The 24,505-nt window shown below is 42.8% G+C and overlaps 1 protein-coding gene across 1 annotated transcript; it reads left to right on the top strand.

Annotated features, from left to right (window-relative positions):
* Nucleotides 1-4,253: 4,253 nt before the first annotated feature.
* LOC123156111 (ABC transporter G family member 41-like) lies at nt 4,254-23,921 on the top strand. The gene is made up of 22 exons (XM_044574280.1): nt 4,254-4,415; nt 4,514-4,605; nt 4,740-4,984; nt 15,416-15,492; nt 15,667-15,720; nt 15,801-15,891; nt 16,350-16,651; nt 16,941-17,222; nt 18,284-18,597; nt 18,957-19,117; nt 19,253-19,356; nt 19,436-19,595; nt 19,817-19,942; nt 20,037-20,110; nt 20,215-20,547; nt 21,136-21,426; nt 21,794-21,877; nt 22,279-22,412; nt 22,707-22,940; nt 23,021-23,192; nt 23,292-23,546; nt 23,652-23,921. Exons 1-22 carry the CDS (start codon nt 4,284-4,286, stop codon nt 23,919-23,921), a joined length of 3,987 nt encoding a protein of 1,328 aa, XP_044430215.1. The 5' UTR covers nt 4,254-4,283.
* The last annotated feature ends 584 nt before the right edge of the window (nt 23,922-24,505 follow it).

Raw genomic sequence — 24,505 nt, 5'->3', positions numbered from 1 at the left:
GATCGCTCTTGGGATCTGATGTGGTACATGAGCAGTCTGGCGGATCCTCTGTTGCCGATCTGGCTGTGTCTCAACTGCGGCATACACGTCTGCAACAAGGGGTAATTCAACCTATTAATTACAAGCATATGACCAAGTATGGTATGGTTTGCTCCACATGTGAACCAGGTAAGCCTAACACCCTTGAAGCGGCACTGTGTGATGAGAAGTGGAAGAAAGCTATGCATGAAGAATATATGGCATTGAAAAGAAACAAAACATGGCACTTGGTTCCCCCACAGCAAGGTAAAAACTTGATTGATTGCAAGTGGATTTTCAGGATTAAGAGGAAAGCTGATGGAACCATTGATCGTTATCAGGCTAGACTCATTGCAAAGGGGTTTAAACAGAGATATGGCATAGACTATGAGGACACCTTCAGTCTAGTGGTAAAGGCGGCCACTATTCATCTTGTCCTGACTATTGCAGTCTCTAGAGGATGGAGTCTTAGACAGCTCAATGTTCAGAATCTGTTCCTCCATGGCGTTCTGGAAGAGGAAGTGTATATGAAACAACCTCCTGGGTTTGAGAGTAAGAATGCTCCTTCTTATGTGTGTAAGCTCGATAAAGCATTATATGGTTTGAAGCAAGCTCCTAGGGCGTGGTATGCTCGCCTCTGTCACAAAATGCAAGCACTAGGTTTTGTTCCTTCCAAGTCTGACACATCATTGTTCATCTACAACAAGTCCAACACATGCATATTTGTTCTTATATATGTTGATGATATTATTGTGACTAGCTCATATGACGAAGCAATCATAGGACTTCTTAAGGATTTGAGTGCAGACTTTGCTCTAAAGGATCTTGGTGACTTGCATTACTTTCTTGGGATTGAGGTGAAGAAACACAAGGATGGACTTCTCCTCTCTCAAGAAAAATATGCAATTGACTTGGTTAAGAAAGCTGGATTGCAGGGATGTAAGCCCTCACTTACTCCACTATCTAGCTCAGAAAAGTTATCTCTTACAGAAGAAGAGCCTTTGAATAAAGAGGATAACACTAAATACAGAAGTTTGGTAGGAGCTCTTCAGTATCTCACACTTTCCAGGCCTGATATTTCCTTTGTTGTCAACAAAGTCTGCCAGTTTCTTCATGCACCCACCAATGTTCATTTGACGGCTGCAAAATGTATAGTTCAGTATGTTAAGCATACCTTGAGCTTGGGACTGAACTTCAGCAAATCACCATTCACTCTTGTCAGTGCATTTTCTGACTCTGATTGGGCAGGTTGTCTTGATGACAGACGCTCCACTGGTGGCTTTGCAGTATTTTTTGGACCAAATTTGATATCATGGTGTGCACGTAAACAGGCTACCGTATCCAGGTCAAGCACAGAGGCTGAGTACAAGACGTTGGCAAATGCCAGCAGAGATAATATGGGTTCAGTCCATGCTGAAGGAACTTGGCATACAAAGTAAGCAGGCTCCTTGTTTGTGGTGTGAAAACCTTGGTGCAACGTATCTCTCTGCAAATCCGGTGTTCCATGCCAGGACAAAGCATATAGAGATAGATTTTCATTTTATCAGAGAAAGAGTTGCTCAGAAGCAACTTGACATTCGCTTTGTGCATTCCAAAGATCAACTTGTAGATGGATTTACAAAGCCTTTGCCTACATGAAGTTTTGAAGATGAAGTCGTGATTAAGGGAGGGTGTTAAACATCAAATATCAAGTCTGCCGTACGTGTCCAACATACCCGGTTGACTTGCAGCGTATCTTAGCAGGAGTCTTTGGTTATAGGCTAGGAGGTTTATCTTCTATAACTATAATTCTATCTCTTCCTAGCTTGATCTCCAAGTTGTAACCCCTCCTATAAGATCTTAACTGTATGTGTTATTAGGATTCGCGCCCCTGCCTATAACATGCACGGCGTCCCCTCTCGACGAGGCAAGACGTTTTCCGCTTCGTACACCTGCTATTTGCAAAATTTAGCATTCTTGATAATCGTAAGGATGTATCTCTCTATTGTAGTATTTATAATATTTGTGAGGTAGCTATCACTATTTATTCGCTCTATCTGCAATGACTGGCCAATTTAGTTCCCCATGTCAGATTCTGTCAACTACATCAAACAATTTTTCAAATAAAATTATGAAGTGACTCTTGTTTTATGATAGCAACTCGAGTATAGCACATGTGTTGCAATGCTAATATATAAAAGGTATAATAACGAGCAACAGTAAACAAAAGTAAGGGGACACAGGAGCCAAATTAACCAAGTTCTAGTTTCAAGTGTGATCCACTTTTCCGAATAATACGGACAACATTTTGTTTCATATGACATCCATCTAATATTTCCGTCAGCATTGAGACTGAATTATTGGGGAGAACAAACTTGGCACACTAAGTATTTTTCATCATTTGATAAGGCTTCAGTTCAAGTTTTTGTCATCCAATTTTGGAGTTTTCTATTGACTCTCGGAACAACATTTAATGACTCCTAATTTCTACTTATGCATTTACAGAATATCAACAAATGTAACAATATTTATTTTATTATTACATAATGCAACAAATCTGTAATTGTCGTATCTAAATGTGGTCTAGATTATAACGACTTATGTGAACATCTAAATGGTCGAGATGATGTTATGAAATTGAAAAGGCTAACCACATGTATGGACAGGAAAGTTTAATTGTTGCCATTCACAGAAAATTTAGGTGACTTGATTTATTTTTCTCAATGATCGAAACACCATTTGAAATGCTGATTTAATAATGCATACATGGTTCTTCTCTTTTAGAACATTGTTTGCCATCACATGTATACAATAGAGTTGTTATTCTGTTTGCGATTTCATTGCTCAAAATTCCGCCGCAACGTGCGGGGTATCTTCTAGTATTTCAAGAGACTCGAGGACGGACGGACATGACTCGATCTAGAGTTCTAAATTTCATACGAACACTTGCTTTGGACGCCGGGTGGGATGGGTTCTTCTAAGGGAAACGATTCCCTTCAACCGGCGGATGCTCGTCCCTCATCCGCCTCCCCTTGCGTGACGCGTGTCCCTGTGAGGCCTGCCACCACTTTTATCTCCTTCGTGCTTATCTTCAGTTTTCTGCCCCAAAAAGAACCCCATCCACTCGTCCACCTTATCGTGATCCCCTATTCCTCTAGCCCAATATAGGGAGGGCAGCTACACGCTTGATTCCGCTCTAGCCGGCACCGGAGCTCTCTCCGGCCGTCTCTCTCCTAGGCCACAGTGGCCTCCTTCCGCTTCCTTTCCCTTTCTCTTGCCCTCCAGCGAGCTCACATCTGCCTCCCCTTTCTCTCCTTGGTCTCCCATCCCGTTCAGTTCATCTTTCACACAAAAATTGCAGCACTACCTCTGTTGCAAAATTTATTGCAACATTATCTATGTTGCAAAAGCTCTTTCACAACATCACCGTTGTTGCGAAAAAAAAGTGAAGACAGGAAAAAAAATCTGCAACACATCCTCTGTTGCAAATAAAAATTATGCAACACAACCTATGTTGCAAAAATATCCCGCAAAACAACCTGTGTTGCACAAAAATTTCCGCAACATAACCTATCTTGCAAATGTTTCTGCAACAAGGTCTTTGTTGAAAAGTAGAGGGAGACGTTCAACCGCTTAGCCGTCGGATCTTGTAAATAGATTCCGCCGGCTGGCACGTAGCAGCCCCCTTCTTCTAATCAGCCAGTCAATTGCTAGCGGTTGATGCGGGGGCCATAAAGATTCTGCATCTAGCTGGCCTGGATCGGGATTTTAACTTAGTTTCTGACAAGTGATGAAGCACATGATACGTAGTGCGTCAATTCCCTCCCTCCTTCCCTCACCATTGATGTAGTATAAATAGTTGATGCAACCAGTGAAGTCAGATCAATCTTCTTTACTTGACTTAGTGTATGCGCTCATCTCCAACCTCTGACCGACGTAGCGCGGCTAACGACGCTTTGATACTGATCGAGGTAACTACTTGCTGCTAGGAGGTGATGGGCGAGGTGGAGATGAGAGGCGAGGAGCAACAAGAGGTTGCGGATGATGATGGTTCAGGGAATGAGGAGGCGGTCTCCTCCACCTCCTCCTCCTCGGGGCACGACCACGACCAAGAAGAGGCCGAGCTGAAATGGGCGGCCATCGAGCAGCTGCCAAGCACCCGGGACACCGCGCTTCCTCTCCATTCGGGGCTGGGGGCGGCCGGCCGGCGGGCGCTGGTGCACGCCCTCGTCGCGGACGACGTCCACGGCGACAACCTGCGCCTTCTCCGGCGCCGGCGCCGCAGAATGGACAGGGTGGGCGTGCGGCAGCCGACGGTGGAGGTGCGGTGGCGTGGCGTGTGCGTCGACGCCGAGTGTCAGCTCGTTCGCGGCAAGCCGCTCCCGACGCTCCTCAACTCAGCCGTCTCCGGGCTCTCCGTTCGTTTTTACTTCTCTTCGCTTCTCTTCCGTACGTAGTCCCACAGTTGCACCCGCCACCTGTTCGCTAAAATGCCGCCATTGCGATCCGCATGCAGCCGCTCACCACCATGCTGGGGTTCAAGTTCAACCGTGGCCAAGAAAGGATCCACATCCTCAAAGATGTCACCGGCATCCTAAAACCTTCCAGGTAATAATAAATGTCCCTCCTGCTATCCATGTGCTGACCTCTTTCCTTCCTTCCTTCCTTTCTCATCATCAGTAATTGAGTATATATGCAAATGATTTATACAAATCCAATCTGTGTTTGTGCAATGCATGCAGGATGACCCTTCTCCTTGGATCCCCGGGCTGTGGCAAAACCACCCTTTTGCTAGCACTTGCTGGAAAGCTCAACAAAAATCTCAAGGTGTCAGGAGAAATTGAATACAATGGTGTCAAGCTGCAAGATTTTGTTCCACAGAAAACGGCAGCTTACATTGGCCAGTATGATCTTCATGTTCCTGAGATGACCGTCAGGGAGACACTCGACTTCTCTGCAAGATTTCAGGGCGTTGGCAGCAGAGCAGGTAAGCATTTTTTTTTTCTTTTTGCTTTCTTTTGGGACCTGGTTAACATAGAGTTTTGTAGGTGTAGCGACATTAGGCTACTATTACTAACTAATCAAGGCAAATGCCCAAAACTCCCTCTATCCGAAAATACTTGTCATCAAAATGGATAAAAAGGGATGTATCTAGAACTAATATACATCTAGATACATTCCCTTTTATTTATTTTGATGATAAATATTTCCGGACGGAGGTAGTATTTGATGAAATATCAATTACCAATTTACTAGTTAATTGGCAGAAAACCATCACACTGACTAATAGATTTGCAGGAATGATATTTCCACTGTTCCATGGCAAAAAACAACCTGTCATGTTAATTCTTTTTGCAGAAAATACTAATTGATGGTTTATAACTCATTAATAACGTTTTTGTGGGTCCATTGGTCGGTGCTGAGAGGGTGCTTGGATACGTTTTAGTCCCATGACTAAAAGTAGTGGGACTAAAACTTGCTAGCCTCACCCATGCTTGGATACAAATACTAAATAGAATAAAATCGAGTTAATGAGCATTTATTATCCTCCAAACCTTTCAATCCAGAACTCGCATGTGTTAAAGGAGAGGAGTTAAATGAGGAGAGAGAGGACTAATTCATATTTTAGTAGGGTTCCCCTGACTAAAATTTTTTAGTCTCAAGACTAGTTCTAGCCTCTCTTTAGTCAGAGGTGATTGGAACTTTAGCCTCTAAAAGAGACTAGTTTTAGTCAGACTAAAAATAGTTCCTTGGATCCAAGCATGCTCTGAGTTGGCAAATTATGTGCATGTTAGCTGAGGTGGAGATGGGGGCCATCAGCTAAATCTTCAGCTCCAATTTCCCTCTCTTTCCCGTCGTAGGGCACTACTCCTGTTAGGGCATGTCCAACGGCAGGCGCTTGTGGTGGTGCTAGGATCGATTTCCTACTCAATTCCTTGTCGATTTGCAGTTGTAACCGCAAAATCCCGGCGTCGGACGCCGCACTAACCCAAACATAGGCATCAGCCGCTTCCTTTTCTCTCTCTCTCTCATGAGGCTGTTAAGGGCATCTCCTTTGCACAGCGCTTGCATGGGCGCTTAGAAAGACAAAATTAAATGCTGTAAAATAAAAAAATCAGCTTAGCACTTTTTACCCAACGGTGAGCGCTAACGACAGGCACTAATTAGTCGCGGAGCGATGCTATACACACGACGAAATTGCAGCCGACATGCGCACGATCCCATGTGGCAGCATCAGTAGCGCTCGTACATGCAGGAGGTAGTTGGTTTTCGTGTTAGGTGATGCATGCACACTGTGTATCGTCCGCAGATCGTCCAATCATGTCGTGTGTGAAGCCATTTCGTTAGTCGCTAAACCAGCTAGAAGACCTACCGCTACATGCATCGCTCAAGTCTTGCCGGGCAAAAATATAGACGAAGCGCCCGCCTCCACCTTTGCGCCGATGCCAGGGTGAGGCGCTGGGATTTGTGCCAATTGAGCAGGTTATTAATCCTGACGCCTGGCAATAGCACCCGGAGTTGTAGATGCCCTAATTAGCGTTTAGTTAGCGCCTGCCGTTGAAACATAAAGTGCTTAGACTATTTTTAATTTACCAAGATTTATTTTTTCGTCTGTTAGGACATCTTCAACGATAACCAGTAATTTTTCTCCCGCACCCGTTCATGATTGGAGGACCCGCCCGTGCACATGGATGCGGGAAGACGCCATACAACCGTAGCATGTATATGTCCTCCACTAAATTCAAATTCAAATGTACACTGATCCACACAACACGCCGGATCACACCCGTGACGAATTGCATCCCCGATCACAAACGAAAATAGGCAAATATGCTTAGTTTTTACATGTCCGAATCTAAAAGAACATCAGTTCGGTAGTCCGTGCATTTCTGTTTTGCCAGACCGGCAATCCCATCAAGCTGCTCTCCGATCAAGGAGGTGCCGTTGCCGCCGCGTAGGCAGCCTCCATGTTCGCGTCCTCATCTTCCGCCGCCGCCAACTCATCTTTCTACCTCCGTCGTGGATGATGTCGAGCATCTACCTGTCCGCGTCATACGTCGGCTCCCCCACTCTGAGCATTGCAGCGAACAACGTGCGGGCACCCATCTGCTCCCCTGCCGCCGGCTGCGCTCGGACGAGCGACGGCGAAGAATACTCGGATAAGAGTGGCGCCGCATTAACGTCGACGATGTAAGTCACCTTACCTGTGGGGGTTCCGAGCTGCTTGGCGGCATAGTAGTATCGAGACTTGTAAGGCTCCGGCCAAAACGATGTATGTACTGTCGGCGCACCCATCTGCCGGCGTTCGCCATGGCCGCAGCGACCTACACGCCCATCACTACCATCAGGCCCACCGGCAGCCAACCGCTTCTTGAGCTTCTCCTCCCTTGAGGCCTTCGCTTTCTGTCGTGTCTCCGAGCTGATCTTCCGGGCGAGCGTGATGCTCGGATCCTCCGGCACCTCCGATGGTTCCATGCGGCGGCGGATGAAAGGAGAGTGTGGGAGAAACGAGCGGGATTTGGGCGGAGAGCGGCGGGGAATGTAAGAAGAGATCAGGCGATTTTGCCGCGAAAACAGTACGGGATGCTACAAAAGCGCGGGCTCCGTTTTTCTTTTGGTGGGCCGGGGGAGGAGAGCTTGGAGATGCCCTTAGCATCTAGTTAAGCGTCCCAGCCCTAGCTGCAAAACTCTGACTCATATCCACTGCAGCTCTCGCGAATAGCCGTGAGCGCGTGACCAGGAGATCGATTCGATCGATCGCGATCCCCTGCAACGCTCGTCCGTGTGACGGTTTTGAATTTCGGCCGAGAAAAACGGATTTCGGCCATCTCGGCCAGGAGCGAAAAATACCTTCCAGCAAAAAAAAATGGATTTTCATCAAAATTTGGTCAAATTTAAACCAAATTTTGGTTAAATTTTGGCTGAAATTTTTAAAAATGGCCGAAATTCAGCATCTCGGTCTGCGGCAAAAAATTTCACAAACCGAAAGTCAAACATTGTGACGCGGCGGGCGCCAGCAGACGCAAGGCAGGCACACGCCTAGCAGCCGATGCCCGCAATTCATCTCCATGTGCGGCACGGCGGACGGCGGCGACGTCGTGCGGGCAAGCTCCTGCCTAGCAGCCGATGCCCGCAATTCATCTCCATGTGCGGCACGGCGGACGGCGGCGACGTCGTGCGGGCAAGCTCCTGCCTAGCAGCCGATGCCCGCAATTCATCTCCATGTGCGGCACGGCGGACAGCGGCGACGTCGTGCGGGCAAGCTGCCCACCCCCGGTGTGCGCGCAGCCACCACCGCTCCTCTGGCTCTGGGTGATCATGGGCGTCGGCGGCCGCGACGTGGTCCTACTGTCGCCACCTCCCGAATCCGCTCACCTCGCGCATCAGGGTCCTCCGGCGCTCGCGCGCGTGCGTACCTCCGCAGTGTGGCGGCGGCCCGATGTAAAGACCGTGAAACACGGGGGAGGGGAATGCTGGTGCCGTAGCCCTTCATTTCGACGGGGGTTGGAGAGGATGACCCTCGTGGCAGCGCGGCCGCCATGGAACTCGGCCATGGTCGAAGAGGACGACTCCCGGGGCAGCGTGGCCGCCATGGAACTCGGCAGGGGTCGGAGAGGACAAGCCACGCTGCCAGCCAGGAGTGACACCGCCGGGCTCCGGTGAAACACGACGCTGGGGAGGCCGGCGCCGCGTCCCAGCGCACACAAATCGTTCGGTGTATAATGTATCTACTACCACTATAAAAGGAAGAGAGGGGCAGATCCAAACAATCACATCCATCCATCATCAAAATCTAATGGCTCCTAATCGTTTCGTGTTTAACGCTGCAAGCCACGGAATTAAGCCACGCCCACACTATCGATCGCTAATCCTACCCGCTGCTTCGAAAAACAAAAACCGCTCCGCACGCCACGCCCGCACCACGACCTCGCCCGCTCCACCTCCCAGCAGACGCTGATCCTCCCCCGTCGTCCGCCCCGTCCGCCGCCCGCCTATCCACTCGGCCTCCGCCGCCGCCCGCCGCCCTAAATCCTCGCCCTCCTCCGCCACTGCCGGTCAGCTTGGCCTCCTCCACCGCGGACGAGGAGGTGGAGGGTGAGCGCGGTGTCTCGGAAGGCGGTGAGGCGGAGGCGGGGGAGTAACGAGATGGCCGCCGGGTCCTGCTTCCTTGCGGTGCGGAGGGTTGAGGTGGAGGCCGGGTTCTGCTTCCTTACGGTGCGCGCGGTCGAGGTGGAGGCGGAGACGGAAGGCGGAGAGGAGGGTCGAGGTGGCCGCCGGGTTCTGCTTCCTTGCGGCGCGCACGGTGACGCCGGCTGCTGCCCACCCCCACTCGCACTCCACAAACGCACGCCTCTCCCAACTCAGGCCATCCCCGAACAGCGACCACGACGCCCCACCGCTGGCCCCTTCGCGACCACACTCCCCACGATGCCTGCCGGTTCTCCGTCGCCTCGCCTAGGCCATCTTGAAACCGCCGCAGTCGCAGCTACAGTCAGGTTACCACCACTTCCTATTCTTGGTTCTGATCTCTGTATGTCCTTAGCAGTATATATACAGTTGTGGTATACTTCAATGAACTGGGAGTTGCCCGTCTGTAGCTTCATAGGTGTTGACATCTGTTGCAATTCGTATCACATTGAACCAGTTTTATATTAGTGATCTAAATGCTCTTATATTACTCCCTCCGTCCCAAAATTCTTGTCTTACATTTGTCTAGATACAGATGTATCTAACACTAAAACGTAACTAGATACATCCGTATTTAGACAAATCTAAGACAAGAATTTTGGGACGGAGGGAATAGTTTACAGAGGGAGTACCAGCCACCGATCTGTCGCATTTTATCCACCATGTCATGCTTGCTCTCTATGTTATCTTCTGTTTTTGAATGAATTTCATTTTGCTTGCTGCAATAGCAGTAGACTGATCTGTCCTCAGTTTTGAGGTTAGGCTAATTTGAGCGAAATGCAGTTAAAAGCAAGCAGCAGTTTTAACCAGCGAAACTGAATATTATTCTCTGAAGAGACATGCCTTCTTGATTGACGAACAGGTTATCCATGTTCAGGTAAATGTCATGCGTCTTTTCTGAACATTCTGGTCGTGCTCCACAATTCAGATACTATTGTCAGTTATTGTAGTGGTATAGTGTTCATCTACTACTACCCTTGTAAAAGCATGAAGTTTAGATCTTTGTGTTATGCTGAAATTCATGCATATATCTTTATACTGGGTTATTTGATAAGCTGTGCTATTTATGTTGAAATAATATGAAATTATATGCAAAGCTCTGCAACTGCCTTGAGTAGGTGATAGTTAAGAAGAACATAGTATGTGATGGTCCAATGAGGAAGAAATATAAGTCGACAATGCTGCTGATGGGTGGCACTGATAGTCCCAACACCTTTGCTCTTGGATCATTATTCAAGCTTATTTTTTCCTACAACAAGAAAGAGGATGCTGAAGGAGGTATTGCAACTAGAAAGGTATCTGGTTTACAACTTGATTCTGAACTTTTTTCAAACATGCATGGTTGTTTTATCCTCTGAAGACAATATAAAAGCTTTTGCCATGTTATTACTTTTTAAAGTTCCATAAACTGAATAATCTTTATAATGCACATAAGTATTTTCATATTGAAACTGTTCATCCATTGGTAAATTCTTTTCCTACTCTTCTGCATCTGAAATATTTACAATTATCACGCTGAAAGGAAGACTTTTCTTGCTCTTCTACTGAATAAACAAGAGTGTCATAGTATGTAGCTCAATGATGCTTAGGTAGTGGTAATTATTTATTGGCATAGTGTTTGTCTGCTTCTCATCAATGAGCTCATCATGGATTTTTTTTAAATGCCGAGGCATTTATTTTGTAGAGTTTGATGCTGTTATTGTTATCTAGCATCACATGATTTCATAGAATTTGACGGAAGTTATGTTGATCCCTTGCTTAAAGAATTTTTAGCAAGAAAGCAGATCCTATTTGTTTCTCATTAGTTAGAGAAAAAACGAACAAGTGAACTCCAATTGCTATAATTCTTTTTTTTGCAAAAAAACTAAAATGTCATTAAGCACTGTGTAGTACTAACATATGACTGACTTATTAGTCACAAACCGTGTAGTGAAAAAGTTTGAACTATTTAGCTACCGGACAATCAGTTGGACTTCATGTCCATATGTGACCAAGTAGTTTTAGGCTGATAAGTATCACTAGAACCAGCCTGAAATTTGACCTCTCGGAACATAAAAAGCAGAAGCTTACTTCAGCAGCATGTGGTCAGTTCCCCTCACCGGCTACCATCTGTCTCAGAGTTTGGTTTTTTCGGGAGATTTCAGGATAGAAAGGCAGCTTTGGAGAGGGGCCGCAAAGATCAAAGCTATTGTGTCAAGTACTGTGCTCAAAACGTCCATCGGGTGCATCCATCTCGCCCCAGTTCATCACCGATCACCAAGCGATTTACATCCACGGCGATCATGGATGACCCCATGAGATATGCCGCCCTATTCTTCCAAATACAATGGGTCGATTAATACGGTATTTTGATATGCTAATCACGCTTCCGTTTCACTAAATTTCCAGAACAATACTACTTACCTTCTACTAATACTGTTCTGTCAACTGCAAAAATCAGAATTATCGCAACATTTTCGTGATCTGTATTCCAGCTTTTAGTATATGGTTTGTTTTAGAAGCAGATAAGTGGTGAAGGGTCGTATATAGGAATACTTGTTATGCACGTCTATCTACACTCTTCTCAGCCTAGAAATCATTATGTGCTTGCTGACTTGTTTTGCTCACATTGCCGCCGAAACTGTGAGCGGTCCTTGCATGTCTTGTGTATTCATTGAAAGCGTCTAAAATATGGAGTTGCAACATGGCTGCTAGCTGCTACTTTCATGTTAACAGAAGAAGGCCAAAGCTCTCATTTTCTAGATATGTCGAGTTTAAATATGAAGGATACTTTAAGAACGGAATTTTCAGCATCATATATCTATAGCAATTGTGTTCTGAAACGGAATTGTTGGCTCCTAATAATAGTGTACTGAATTCTCTCAAGTCCTTCCAGCTTTAGGGACTGCTCAATTGGATCTGCACAATCCAACAAAATAAATGTGCATAGTGTCTGCGACACTTTCTTCGGATCATCACGAAGGTAGTTGTAGGAGTAAAAAAGTACGTCATACTGTTTTTTCAGTACAAGCCAGAGACTATTGAGAAAGAAAGGCTAGGACAGGTAATACTTGTTTTTACAGTACTTGCGCAAAAAGTATGTCATACTGTTTTGTTCTAGATGATTTTGATGAATTTTACAACCTTCTTTTCAGTCGTATACCCCAAGAAAATTTGCTTTCATGGGGCTTATTTAATCCAAGAAAGAACTGTGAGTAGTAGCGAACCAGACATGAAAAGTTTCAGAGAACTACGAAAACTCCGGTCAGTTTTGTCAGGATCTTGTGACCCAATTCCAGGACTCTATTGACTAAGGTAATTAATGATATATCTGTGTGATTTATCCTGTTAAAACTTTTAGTGTTCACTTAGGGGTGAGTGCAACCAGTAACTAAATTTAGACTACGAACTAGAGTAGGACAGTAAAATCAGGAGCAGGATGGAGAACACATGGGACATTGAGGACTAATGGTCAACACTTAAATCTTGCTTTACATTCAGTTCAGTTCCAAGTAGTCTAATACATAGATGGAGATGCGAGTTCTGATTTGGGGTTGATTTGGTAATTATATATTTTCCTTGATGACTGTCATTTTGTTGTCCTACATGTGCCATATGATATGCATAACAACTTGAGAGCACCTTTGCTGCTCTTGATGTGCTTCGTCATGCAGTTTTTTAAAGTGCACAAGCAAGCTTGCGAGTGATGACAACTACTATGACCTACAAACCTTGAATCAAGGTTTTTGGGGTTGAACATAGGGCACAACGCGCTCTCCCATCTACCCAGTGAAGCGTATGAAAGAAAAAGCTATAATATACAAATCGTCACCGTCATTCAGTTTGTCCAAAACTGAGAAAAGCTCTTTAAAAAAAACTGGGAAAAGCTCACGTGATGGAATGAGATGAGATTTCAATATCATGATTGTGTTTTATAATTTGAATGACCAAAGTAGATGATCCAGTCAGCCCGTGTTTGACAATATGAAGGGACAAGCTTGTTGATCCATTATCTGGCCAGGAAAATACAATAATTCGGAGGGCTTAGGTATGGATAATAGATCTGACCTAATCTAGCAAGGTGAGTGACTCAATTGCACATGTGCAAAATGGAAGTTTAAACTTACTTGAATCTCTTGTAGGGTTTGGGGGAGATTGTCAGCGAGCCACTGATGAAAGTCCTTTTGCAATGACAATGATAGAGAAGATTTGCAAGATCTCGCTTGGCGTGGGGCAACTTGTGTACTCCTGGATGGGGGCGCCGTCCGGTGGCAGTGGGGTGTGGCAGTTGCCACAGCTGGGCACAGCCGGGAGGCGTTGGTGTCACCATTGTGCTACATCACACATTTTTCTCGCGGCGATTGTGTTACTGTTGTTGTTATCAACAACCTACCATGACGGTCCGGGAGGTGATGAAAGTTAGTTGCAGAGGCTACACTCAGATATATGATCTTTGCGGTGAAGAAAAACATGAACAATAATGCAACTATCCCCTTTAATGGGATTATTCCATCATTGGTTATCTGATTTAATCAGAACAGGAATGCACCTGCTATGTGACTGACACAAAAATTATTGGAGGAAGTTTGCTCTCATGCTTACACAATTTTTTTATTCCTTTTCCACTATTCCTCACTGCAACCTCATGGTAGCACTATTGTTGCTCTGTAACCTGATATAGCTTTTTGATAATCTACTTATTTACTTGTATGAGCTTGAATTCTAATTCTTATTTCCATAGACCACAAGTTGTATGGGCTTATTTAACCTACTATCATGTACCCATTATTCAGTTATGTCTATTGCATTTTGTTTTTCATTAGGCTTGAAATTTTAGACCTGAAATTGATCTTCGTCAAAATTAGTTCAACTGAATGGAGCAAATATGTGATTTAGATATAACAATTCACTGATTTTACAGGGACAAGAAACCTTTTTTTGATTGTTGTTGTCATCTTCCCACACCTGCGGTAAGTACTAAAGTAGTATACTGAAATATGAGACATGTTTGCGAAGTGTCCTCTCCTTTTAGTGATTTACAGTGGTAGTATTATTGATCTCCCATGTAGTGTGCTGACCAATGAGCAACTTAAATACCTTTCCAGTAATTAAGTTGGGTAAAGAGAAAGCAGAGAACGGAATCTTGGTGAAGACATCTCAACAGAGATGAGATAATGTTGCCCAAGCTGATTATTGCTTGGTTTTTATATCCCTTTTCAGTTGTATTTTTATGCATTATCGACTAGGAATAGAGAATATCTCACAATCAAATTTCAAGTGCCTGTACGAAACTCATAACATGGTTGGGCACTGTTATCCAAAACATATGTTACATTTTTCTCCATCATAATGCAACCTTTATTCGGATCATATTTTTTCTTACCAATTCTTTATTCATTTATATTACATTTATTTTCTGCTCATAGTATGTTTCTTGAGAAATCAATGGACCCTATGCCCATCATTGATCTAATCATGATTTGTCGTTATTTACCTTTGCATGTGCAAGCAAGACGTGCATTGCACGTGCAAGCTTACTAGTAAGAAGAGGGGAAAGAGAGAAGGAAGAAGAAAGAGTCAACGCAAATATGTGGCCTTTTTTTTTCAAATCAGCTCCTGACGGGCCGGCCTTACCTGTGGGGTTCGTCATCAAAACTTCCTTTCCGATAAAGGGCGTTTTTATTAACTCATAATGCAGCATCAAGTGGATACATAACATAATGAGCGACACCCGGCCTCTGCATAGCTAAGATGCACACAGCCTTAACGAAGAGTCTAGCAAAGTATGTATAAAAAAACGACAAGTTGGCAACAGTAAAGCCATATGAGTCCAAAACTATGCCAATGTCGACGGGGGAGGTGGACCGATCCGGAGATTATGTTGCCACCCATGTTGGGTAAAAACCTCCCTGGCCACCCGCTCCAACCGCATACACACCGCCTTAAACAGCGATTGATACTCCGTTCGCTGTAGCGTAGACCACATACGAAGCCAGTGCGTACAACGGTAAATAATTTGCATAGAAGAAGAGGTTTTGCCATTAAAAACACAATCGTTTCATCAAAACTTCCTAACCCCCCGTTCAATGTTTTCTGCAAAAAGTTTACCGTACACAAGGTCTTTTTTTGCCATGAAATCATAGATATGTCATTCGTGCAAACTTAGCTGTCAATGTGGTGGTTTTGCGCAGTTAACTTTTACCCATTCTATCTGCTAAACCAAGTGCTCTTGATTTCTTGTACAAAATAGAAATCATGAAGGAAGTCATTAGAAGGGAGAAGGAGGCCGGGATCACCCCTGACCCCAATATAGACACCTACATGAAGGTGTGTACTGATTGAAACCCTTTCTTCGATAATATTGAATCAAAACTGGAAACGCCATTCTTTCGGCCAAGTGCTAACATAATTTTTCAGTGGGATTCTTTCCTATTGATTCTAAGAAGAAGAAAAATCATATAATGAAATATATAGTTACAACTGGTATGCACTTTTTTGTAGGCAATATCTGTGGAAGGTTTGGAAAGAAGCATGCAAACAGACTACATTATGAAGGTAAATAATGTTCAAAGAAGAATACCACTGGTTCCAGAGTACAATGTTTTGCCTATGCATAATCTATTCTTGCCTCACAGATAATGGGACTTGACACATGCGCTGATGTACTAGTCGGGGATGCCATGAGAAGAGGTATATCTGGCGGCGAGAAGAAAAGACTAACCACAGGTGAATTGACAATACATATGGCATTTTCAGGATCGTTTTATCATCTCAACTATATAATCTTGTAAATACTATTTTTGCAAGATAAATAAAAAATTAATAGTTGTGCGATTCATTGACTAAAATTCCTTAACTGCGTATTGAAAGGTACACACCTAATTTCTGGTGACTAATTGATTCCGTCTGATGTTTTCTATACTTTATTATTACCATGAATCGATATGAAAATCTTGTCACAATAAACCACAAATTTCTGTTGTGATGAAAGCGTGCAAGCCACCCTGATGGGAATCAACGTAGTATGATTTTCTCTACTTGTAGAATGTAGCTAGCTAGTAGTGTGATATATTCAGCTTATATAATCCCAACCTTAATTTTGGTGTATATAGGATAAATGAAAAATAATAACGATATTGGATGCTTAATTTTTTTCTCACTTGTAAAAAATGTCTTACAAGCAGGAGAGATGATAGTAGGACCATCGAAAGTCCTCTTCATGGATGAAATATCAACTGGGCTGGACAGTTCTACCACCTTCCAAGTTGTTTCTTGCCTCCAACAGCTAGTTCATATATCAGAGTTTACCATACTCGTCTCACTCCTTCAACCAGCACCAGAGACCTACGAACTTTTTGATGATATTATATTGATGGCTGAAGGACAAATTATATACCATGGCCCTAAGAGCTGCATTATGAGTTTCTTTGAATCATGTGGCTTCAAGTGCCCAGAAAGAAAAGGATGCGCCGACTTCCTTCAAGAGGTATTGAGAAAAATACTACTCCCTCTGATTCATTATTTTTGATCGGAGGGAGTAATTTACATACTTTGATTTTCTTATATAGCAATTCTCTTGTACAGAATTTTGCGTTTCAACATTTGAATGAAGTATGAGTTACAACTACTATATTGGGTGTGCATTCAGTGAAAGTAAACATTGTTAATATAAAGTAATTTGGTATAGATTATGATAACCTGAGTTTGTGTTGCTTGTTTGTACTCTTTCTTACCATCATGAACTAGTCCACTCTTAAAAACTTATATATACATAGGTCTTGTCAAAAAAGGATCAACAACAATACTGGAGCCGCACCGAAGAAAGATATAATTTTGTTACAGTTGACCAATTCTGTGATAAGTTCAAAGCATCCCAAACTGGTCAGAATCTTGCCGAGGAGCTTTCAAAGCCGTATGATATATCAAAAGGACATAAGAATGCACTGTCCTTCAGTATCTGCTCATTATCCAAGTGGGATCTCCTCAAGGCATGTTTTGCACGCGAGCTCCTTCTTATGAAAAGGAATGCCTTCATCCACATAACAAAAGCCGCTCAGGTAAGCAAGTCGAAGCTATCTATCGGGAAAAAGATGTGACTGATACATGGAGATTTGTGCCTAGTTTTACAGTGCTATCTCGAATGTCACATGCTAAGTGTTTATGAGTGTAAATTGAGTTCTAGTCTGTATGGACAATCCTCAAATTACATGCCTTATACTTAGTAGTATTAGTTATGGATAGAAATATAGCAAAAACTATAAGCCATGTGGTGTAATAAAGTTCCTGTTTTAGGGGCACTTTGATTCACAGGATTCTCGAAACACAGGAATAGTAAAAACACAGGAATAAAGTGTCATGTCCTATTGTATCCTACAGGATTACAGAACTATAGGAATGTGGATGAAAGAGGTTTTGATAGTGAATTCTACCAAGAGGTTTGAGTGGACGGAAATTTTCCACTAATAAACGTAGTACAAATGAACCTATGGAAAATTACTAAGGATTCCAATCCTGCGAATCAAACAACCTCTGTAGGAAAAATTACTAAGGATCCAAATCCTCCAAAAATCCTATGGAATTCCCTTGAACCAATGAAGCCTTTGCACTAAAAACTGTAAGCTATACTTACATCCGCATTTTGTGTCACTTTCAGCTTTCAAGTCAACTTAATACATATAACAGAAAATAAAGGGAGATATTGATGTCATATATAGCTTTAGGTGTGCTCAGATGAGAAATATTGTAGGATTAGGGGCTGTATGTGCTTAACACAGGGTACATGAGCTTGTAGCCATATTTGCAGTAGTTTCTTCTACAGACAGAGAACATTGAACTCTCAGACCATATAACAGTCTACAGCAGGAACTTGCCCAGCATGTCAGCATCTTATTCTACATTCAGTTCCTACTCAATGTGCAATTTGAGGAATTCAAATGCTCGTGCGCTTCTATCATTACCTTTACTATAGTGCGACAACTATATTGTTTTTCTTAAAGTATTTCTTGCAGTTTTCACTATAAAAATCAACGTAATTACAACTATGTCATAATGTTCTACTTTTCTTGACATGACCACCTAACCACCATTAACTAGCATATACTACGTGTTCTTGCTGCAGCTTGGAGTATTTGGTCTTATTATTGGGACAGTATTTCTGCGGACACGTATGGGTGTTGATAGAATTCATGCCAACTATTATTTGGGTTCGCTCTTCTATGCACTCATGCTGATGATAGTGAATGGATTCCCTGACCTAGCCATGGCAATCGACAGACTGCCAGTCTTCTACAAACATAGAGACAACTACTTCTATCCTGCGTGGGCTTATGCAATACAATCTTTTATCCTAAAGGTTCCATTCTCTTTAGTTGGGTCGGTAGCTTTGACATCAATATCCTACTACTTGATTGGCTATACCCCAGAAGCATCCAGGTAAAGTCACAATTCTGTTGTGGAAACTAATTAGCTGCTGGCAAGGAATCACTATTTAAACTACAACAAAATTTGTTGTCATCATTCAGGAATTATATATCATTATTGACACATTCTGAGTCATTTAGATGTGAAGTGTAATCACCCAAGTGAAAAACAAAACCTGCAAATGAAAGAAGTGCAAAGTAAAGCATTGTTTATAATTTATACTGCTTTTTGCAGTGATCTGGTGTTCTAAAGTCAAACATAAAATTCCCTTATCTAACACTATCTTTACTTCTCTTTTTATCATTTCCACGAAATCTAGGTTTTCAGACAAATCCTTACTTTGTGTTAACATCCATGATTCTTGTGTTTAGGTTTTTCCGTCAGCTCCTCGTCCTCTTCCTGATGCACACAGTAACAGTATCAATGTTCCGTTGTGTTGCCTCATACTGTCAAACAATGGTGGCTGGTTCTGTCTGTGGTACTTTGGCATTTCTAGTCACCCTTCTATTTGGGGGTTTCTTAATTCCTCGCTGTAAGACACTCCCTTATTTTCATAATTTAAGCTTCATATTGCTAACAAGTGACGAGTCCTAATTTCTTGCAAACGCATGTCGTGCTCAACTATTAAACAAGCACCGCTAACGTTTCCAGTGTCATATCACTACAGCATTTCTACCTAATTGGTTAAAATGGGTATTTTGGGTATCTCCATTGTCTTACGCGGAGATAGGCCTAATTGGAAATGAGTTTTTGGCACCAAGATGGCCAGAGGTACACTTTAGCATAACAAGTATGAATTATTTGTAAAAAAATGCAATCCCAACCGATACTAAAGTTCCTTTGTTGATAGATCACTATATCTGGCGTAACACTTGGAAGAAGGATACTAATGGATCACGGTCTAGACTTCTCCAGCTACTTCTACTGGATCTCAATTGGAGCATTGATTGGCTTTACTTTGTTGTTCAATGTAGGATTTGCCATCGTCTTGACCATTAAAAACCGTAAGTGTGACATGGCTTAAATTACATTAAGCTAATAAGCAGAATAAGTAAATACTTTGCTTTCTTTCTAATAGTATAACATGAATGTGAACTAAATCAAGCATATGCTGGAGGAAAAAATAACGTCGGAAATGGAAGAAAAAATACTTCAATTCAGAAAGAACATAATGTTTGCTCTTGTTAGACATGCCATCTGTTCTAATCTTCTTTGAGCCTCTTGGTTCCAGCATCTTCTCGTGCTATTATCTCTTGCGATAAGATTACCGCATTTGGTGGAAGAAACCAAGATAAGGATGCGGAAAATGGGGGGCCTAATTTACATGCAGAAACTTCATTGATACCTAATAGCACTAGTTAGTTGAATTTTAAAAGATGCAACTAAGCACAACTCATACTGTTGATGGAATAAAATAAAGATTTGACTTATCAATATTAAATCATGTGCAGGGAGGATGGTATTGCCTTTCACACCCCTTACAATATCTTTCCAGGATGTCAACTACTACGTAGACACCCCCGCGGTAATTCTCATGTAGCTTGAACATCTATGAACATATGACTAGAGAGCTGAATTAGAGCCATAACAAGGGCTGGTAACTAATAAATAAGTATTTCCTCATCGCAGGAAATGAGGGAGAATGGTTACACCGAAAGAAAACTGCAACTAATCTATAATATCACAGGAGCATTTCAGCCAGGGGTTCTCTCGGCACTCATGGGTGTTACTGGAGCGGGGAAAACAACACTCCTTGATGTTCTTGCTCGAAGGAAAACGGGCGGTGTTATTGAAGGGGACATAAGAATAGGGGTTTATCCTAAAGTTCAACAAACTTTTGCTAGGATATCAGGCTACTGTGAACAGACTGATGTTCATTCCCCACAAATCACAGTGGGCGAATCAGGTGCATATTCAGCTTGGTTGCGCCTTCCACCAGAAACTGATTCAAAAGCAAGAGATGTGAGCTATATTTGTTTTTGCAATGAAACATAAGCTACTGTATGCCAATATATGTGGAAAGAAAGTAGTTGACGTACAATGTGTTGCCTAGTCTCTTCCATCAGATCGGTCTTTTGGTTGCATTGGTTAGAGCATGCACTTCTACATGGTATCAGATCCAAGAGGTCTCGAGTTTAAGACCCAGCTGGCGCAATTAAATTGCAGCCCATATCCGGTCCATGTTTAGGCCTGAGGGAGCCACACGTCGGGGGGGGGGGGGGTGACGTATAATGTGCTGTCTAGTATCTTCCATCAGATCGGTCTTTTGGCTGCATTGGCTAGATCATGCACTTGTACATGGTACCAGAGCCAAGAGGTCTTGAGTTCAAACCGGCTGGCGCAATTAAATTGTAGTCCACGTTTAGGCCTGAGGGGGCCATGCGTGAGGGGGAGTGTTAACATATAATATGATGTCTAGTCTCTTCCATCAGATCGGTCTTTTGGTTGCATTGGCTAGAGCATGCACTTTTACACATACTAGTAATCTAGCCACCAGAAACAGTGAGATATGAAGCTCTGAGCTCATATGTATTCCTTTTTCCCTTGTAGGAATTTGTCAATAAAGTTCTTGAAACAATTGAGCTGGATGAAATTAGAGATTCTTTGGTTGGAGTACCAGGGGTAAATGGATTTTCGACAGAGCAATGGAAACGACTCACTATAGCAGTCGAGCTTGTGTCTAACCCTTCGATCATATTCATGGATGAGCCAACATCAGGCTTGGATGCAAGGGCAGCTGCTATTGTCATGCGTGCAGTCAAGAACGTTGCAGATACAGGTCGAACAGTCGTGTGCACCATTCACCAACCAAGTATTGATATATTTGAAGCATTTGATGAGGTAATTACTTTACATATAGCCTGCTGACCTTCTCCAAGATTCTCTCTCTAGGCACCAATATATATTGTATTAAGTAAATTTTTAAGGTGTAAAAATCGAATATAGATTTATAAGTTTATACTGGATAAGTATGTCAAAAATCAGTTTTGATTCGATCAAACATGAATTAACAAAGTGTTGCTACCTCAGCCGGAAATTATAAAGCTTGATTACAAAATTAACCATCAGCCATGAAACAAATTGCATGTATAATTGTCAGCCAATTCAACTAAACTGTAAACCTTATTGATCATAAATTCCTCAACCAAAATTATTCATTTAGAACTGAAGTACCATATTTACTAATTATCTTGTAATATAAATGTAGTTGATGCTCATGAGAAGAGGTGGAGAGTTGATCTATGCTGGGCCAGTTGGACACCATTCTTGTGAGGTCATCCAATATTTCCAGGTAATTACTAAGTTTAACTCAGCCTTGCACAAAAATACTAAATAAATGCATGTATGCTCTGTAATTGTATATCATCCAGTTGTATGTGATATAGGTCAGTTTAAGCCTATGATTGACTGTAAACAAACCTAAAAATATTTTGTTTCCATCTTTTACTGTATTTTCAAAGGTTATGCTTTTTGGACAAAAAATTCAAGAGTTATGAATTATTATGAACCCATTATCTAGCCCTCATGATTCGCATTTTACATACCACGTGAAGGGGGTGATCTATATTAATCATATTTGTAGCCTATTTTGATTCGAGGAGGGTATACTCAGGTCACCACCAGTTCACCGCCTCACTTCTATCCCCAGTTGTTGTGCTATACAAACTAGTGATTGTTTTTTTATTCTTCTAGGCAATACCTGCGATACCCAGGATCAAGGACAACTACAACCCATCAACATGGATGCTAGAAGTTACTTCTACATCTATGGAAGCTCAAGTGGGAGCAGATTTTGTACAAATGTACAGGGCATCGTCAATGTGCAAGTAAGTTTCAATGAATCGTGTCAGTTAGCAATAGTGCTTAACACCCGAATTATAATCATTACACGATAGATTACGCAGATAAAATTGTGCTTCCAGCCTTCCACAATATCTAAGATATACAAAAACAGTTTTGATCAGAAGAAGACATAGGCATAGTAATCACTATGCAAATTTGGTGATCAGAATAGAACTTAAGCATGGTTCCTTTAATGCTTAACAGAGCTCTCATTTAGTCCTTAAACTAATCTTAACAGAATATTTGTGCTAACCACTATGCAAATTTGGTGATCAAAGGGACAAGGACATGCTGGTAAAGCGCTTGAGCGTACCAGTTCCAGGCACGAGTGACCTTCATTTCCCGACACAGTTTCCGCAGAAGTTTCGGGAGCAATTCAAAGCTTGTCTCTGGAAGCAGTGTTTGTCGTATTGGAGAACCCCTTCCTACAACCTGGTGCGATTGGCGTCCATGTTAGGCTTCTGCATTTTCTTTGGTGCGTTGTTCTGGCAGCGAGGCAACATCAATCACATGTATGTAAGCTGTCTCTTAATTATGCATGTATATGGTGGTAGCATATGATTGAAGTTGCTGCTTGTTCTGTTTGAGGTAGAAACGACCAGCAAGGCCTCTTCACCATATTGGGGTGCATGTATGGAATCACTATGTTCACCGGCACCAACATTTGTCAGGCCGTGATGCCATTCGTCTCAATTGAGCGCTCCGTCGTGTACAGGGAGAGGTTTGCAGGGATGTACTCTCCTTGGGCCTACTCTTTTGCGCAGGTCCTATCCTATTAATCACATGCAGATTTTTCAGATAGATTATGCTACTGCTACATATGTGCGACAGACATTGACTTACTATATCCTTTTTGGAGATAGGTTGCCATGGAGATACCTTATGTGATGGTGCAGGTGGTGATGTTCATGTTGATAGCATATCCGATGATAGGTTATGCGTGGACAGCGGCAAAATTCTTCTGGTTCATGTACACCATGTCATGCACGCTGCTCTACTTCGTCTACCTGGGAATGATGATTGTGTCACTCACCCCTAATATCCAACTTGCATTTGTACTTACAGCTGTGTGCCACAGCCTACAAAACCTCATCTCCGGCTTTCTCGTGCCTTCGCCGGTAAGAGAAGCCATCTAGATATATATACACATATATACATATGATTATCATTATTAGATATATAAAGAGTATTGTGCTTACAAAGGATTCATGAACATATGGCAGCAAATACCGAGATGGTGGATATGGCTCTACTACATCTCCCCAATGTCGTGGTCGCTCAACGTCTTCTTCACCACGCAGTTCGGGGATTACAACGACAGGATGATAGTCGTGTTTGCAGAGACCAAATCTGTCGCAACGTTCATGAAGGACTACTATGGTTTTCGACGTGACCTGCTGCCGCTGGCAGCCGTGGCTCTAGCGGTGTTCCCCATCGTTTTTGCTGTCCTCTTCGGTTACAGCATCTCAAAGCTCAATTTCCAACGGAGATAAACCCACATGTATTCCAAGTAGGGCAGCAGTACTTGCAAGTGCAACATGCCCCCAACAAAAATCATTTTTTTTGAAATGTTAACCAATTAAATTGATTGATTTCGTTTGACCTTGTTCCTTTTGAGAGCCTGTTTGGATTTTTCAATGGAGTGGGAATTACATGAGTTTCTCTTCCAAATAATTATTATTTGGGTCTTCAAAGGCATTATGATAATTATTTAAACCTTAAAAATTATTTTAGGAAAATATTAATTATACAATCCATAATAGATTTTCTAAAATATAATGATTTAATAAATTTGATTTGGGTTGTAAATATTTTCCCTAGGCTTTAAATAAGCATTTTTATTTAGGCGAGTGATAGGCGCCGGTCGACCGGCCGAATTCCAGCCGATTGACCACGCACCGTCCGATACGGGTAGTACTGGCTGCTCATTCCCCGCCCACCACACCGCTTTGTTTTTTTCTCAGTAAAAAATAGACACCATGGATGCCTCCCATGCATGCAGATGCCTAGGTCGCCGACCGCCATCCCCCCTACTTGCCTGGTGGCCAACAGGTTGCTGCCGTGCCGTCGACGCTCA

Source organism: Triticum aestivum, chromosome 7B (genome assembly GCF_018294505.1).
Source record: "Triticum aestivum cultivar Chinese Spring chromosome 7B, IWGSC CS RefSeq v2.1, whole genome shotgun sequence".
NCBI classification, from domain to species: Eukaryota; Viridiplantae; Streptophyta; class Magnoliopsida; order Poales; family Poaceae; genus Triticum; species Triticum aestivum.
This window is presented reverse-complemented; position numbering and strand designations above follow the sequence as displayed.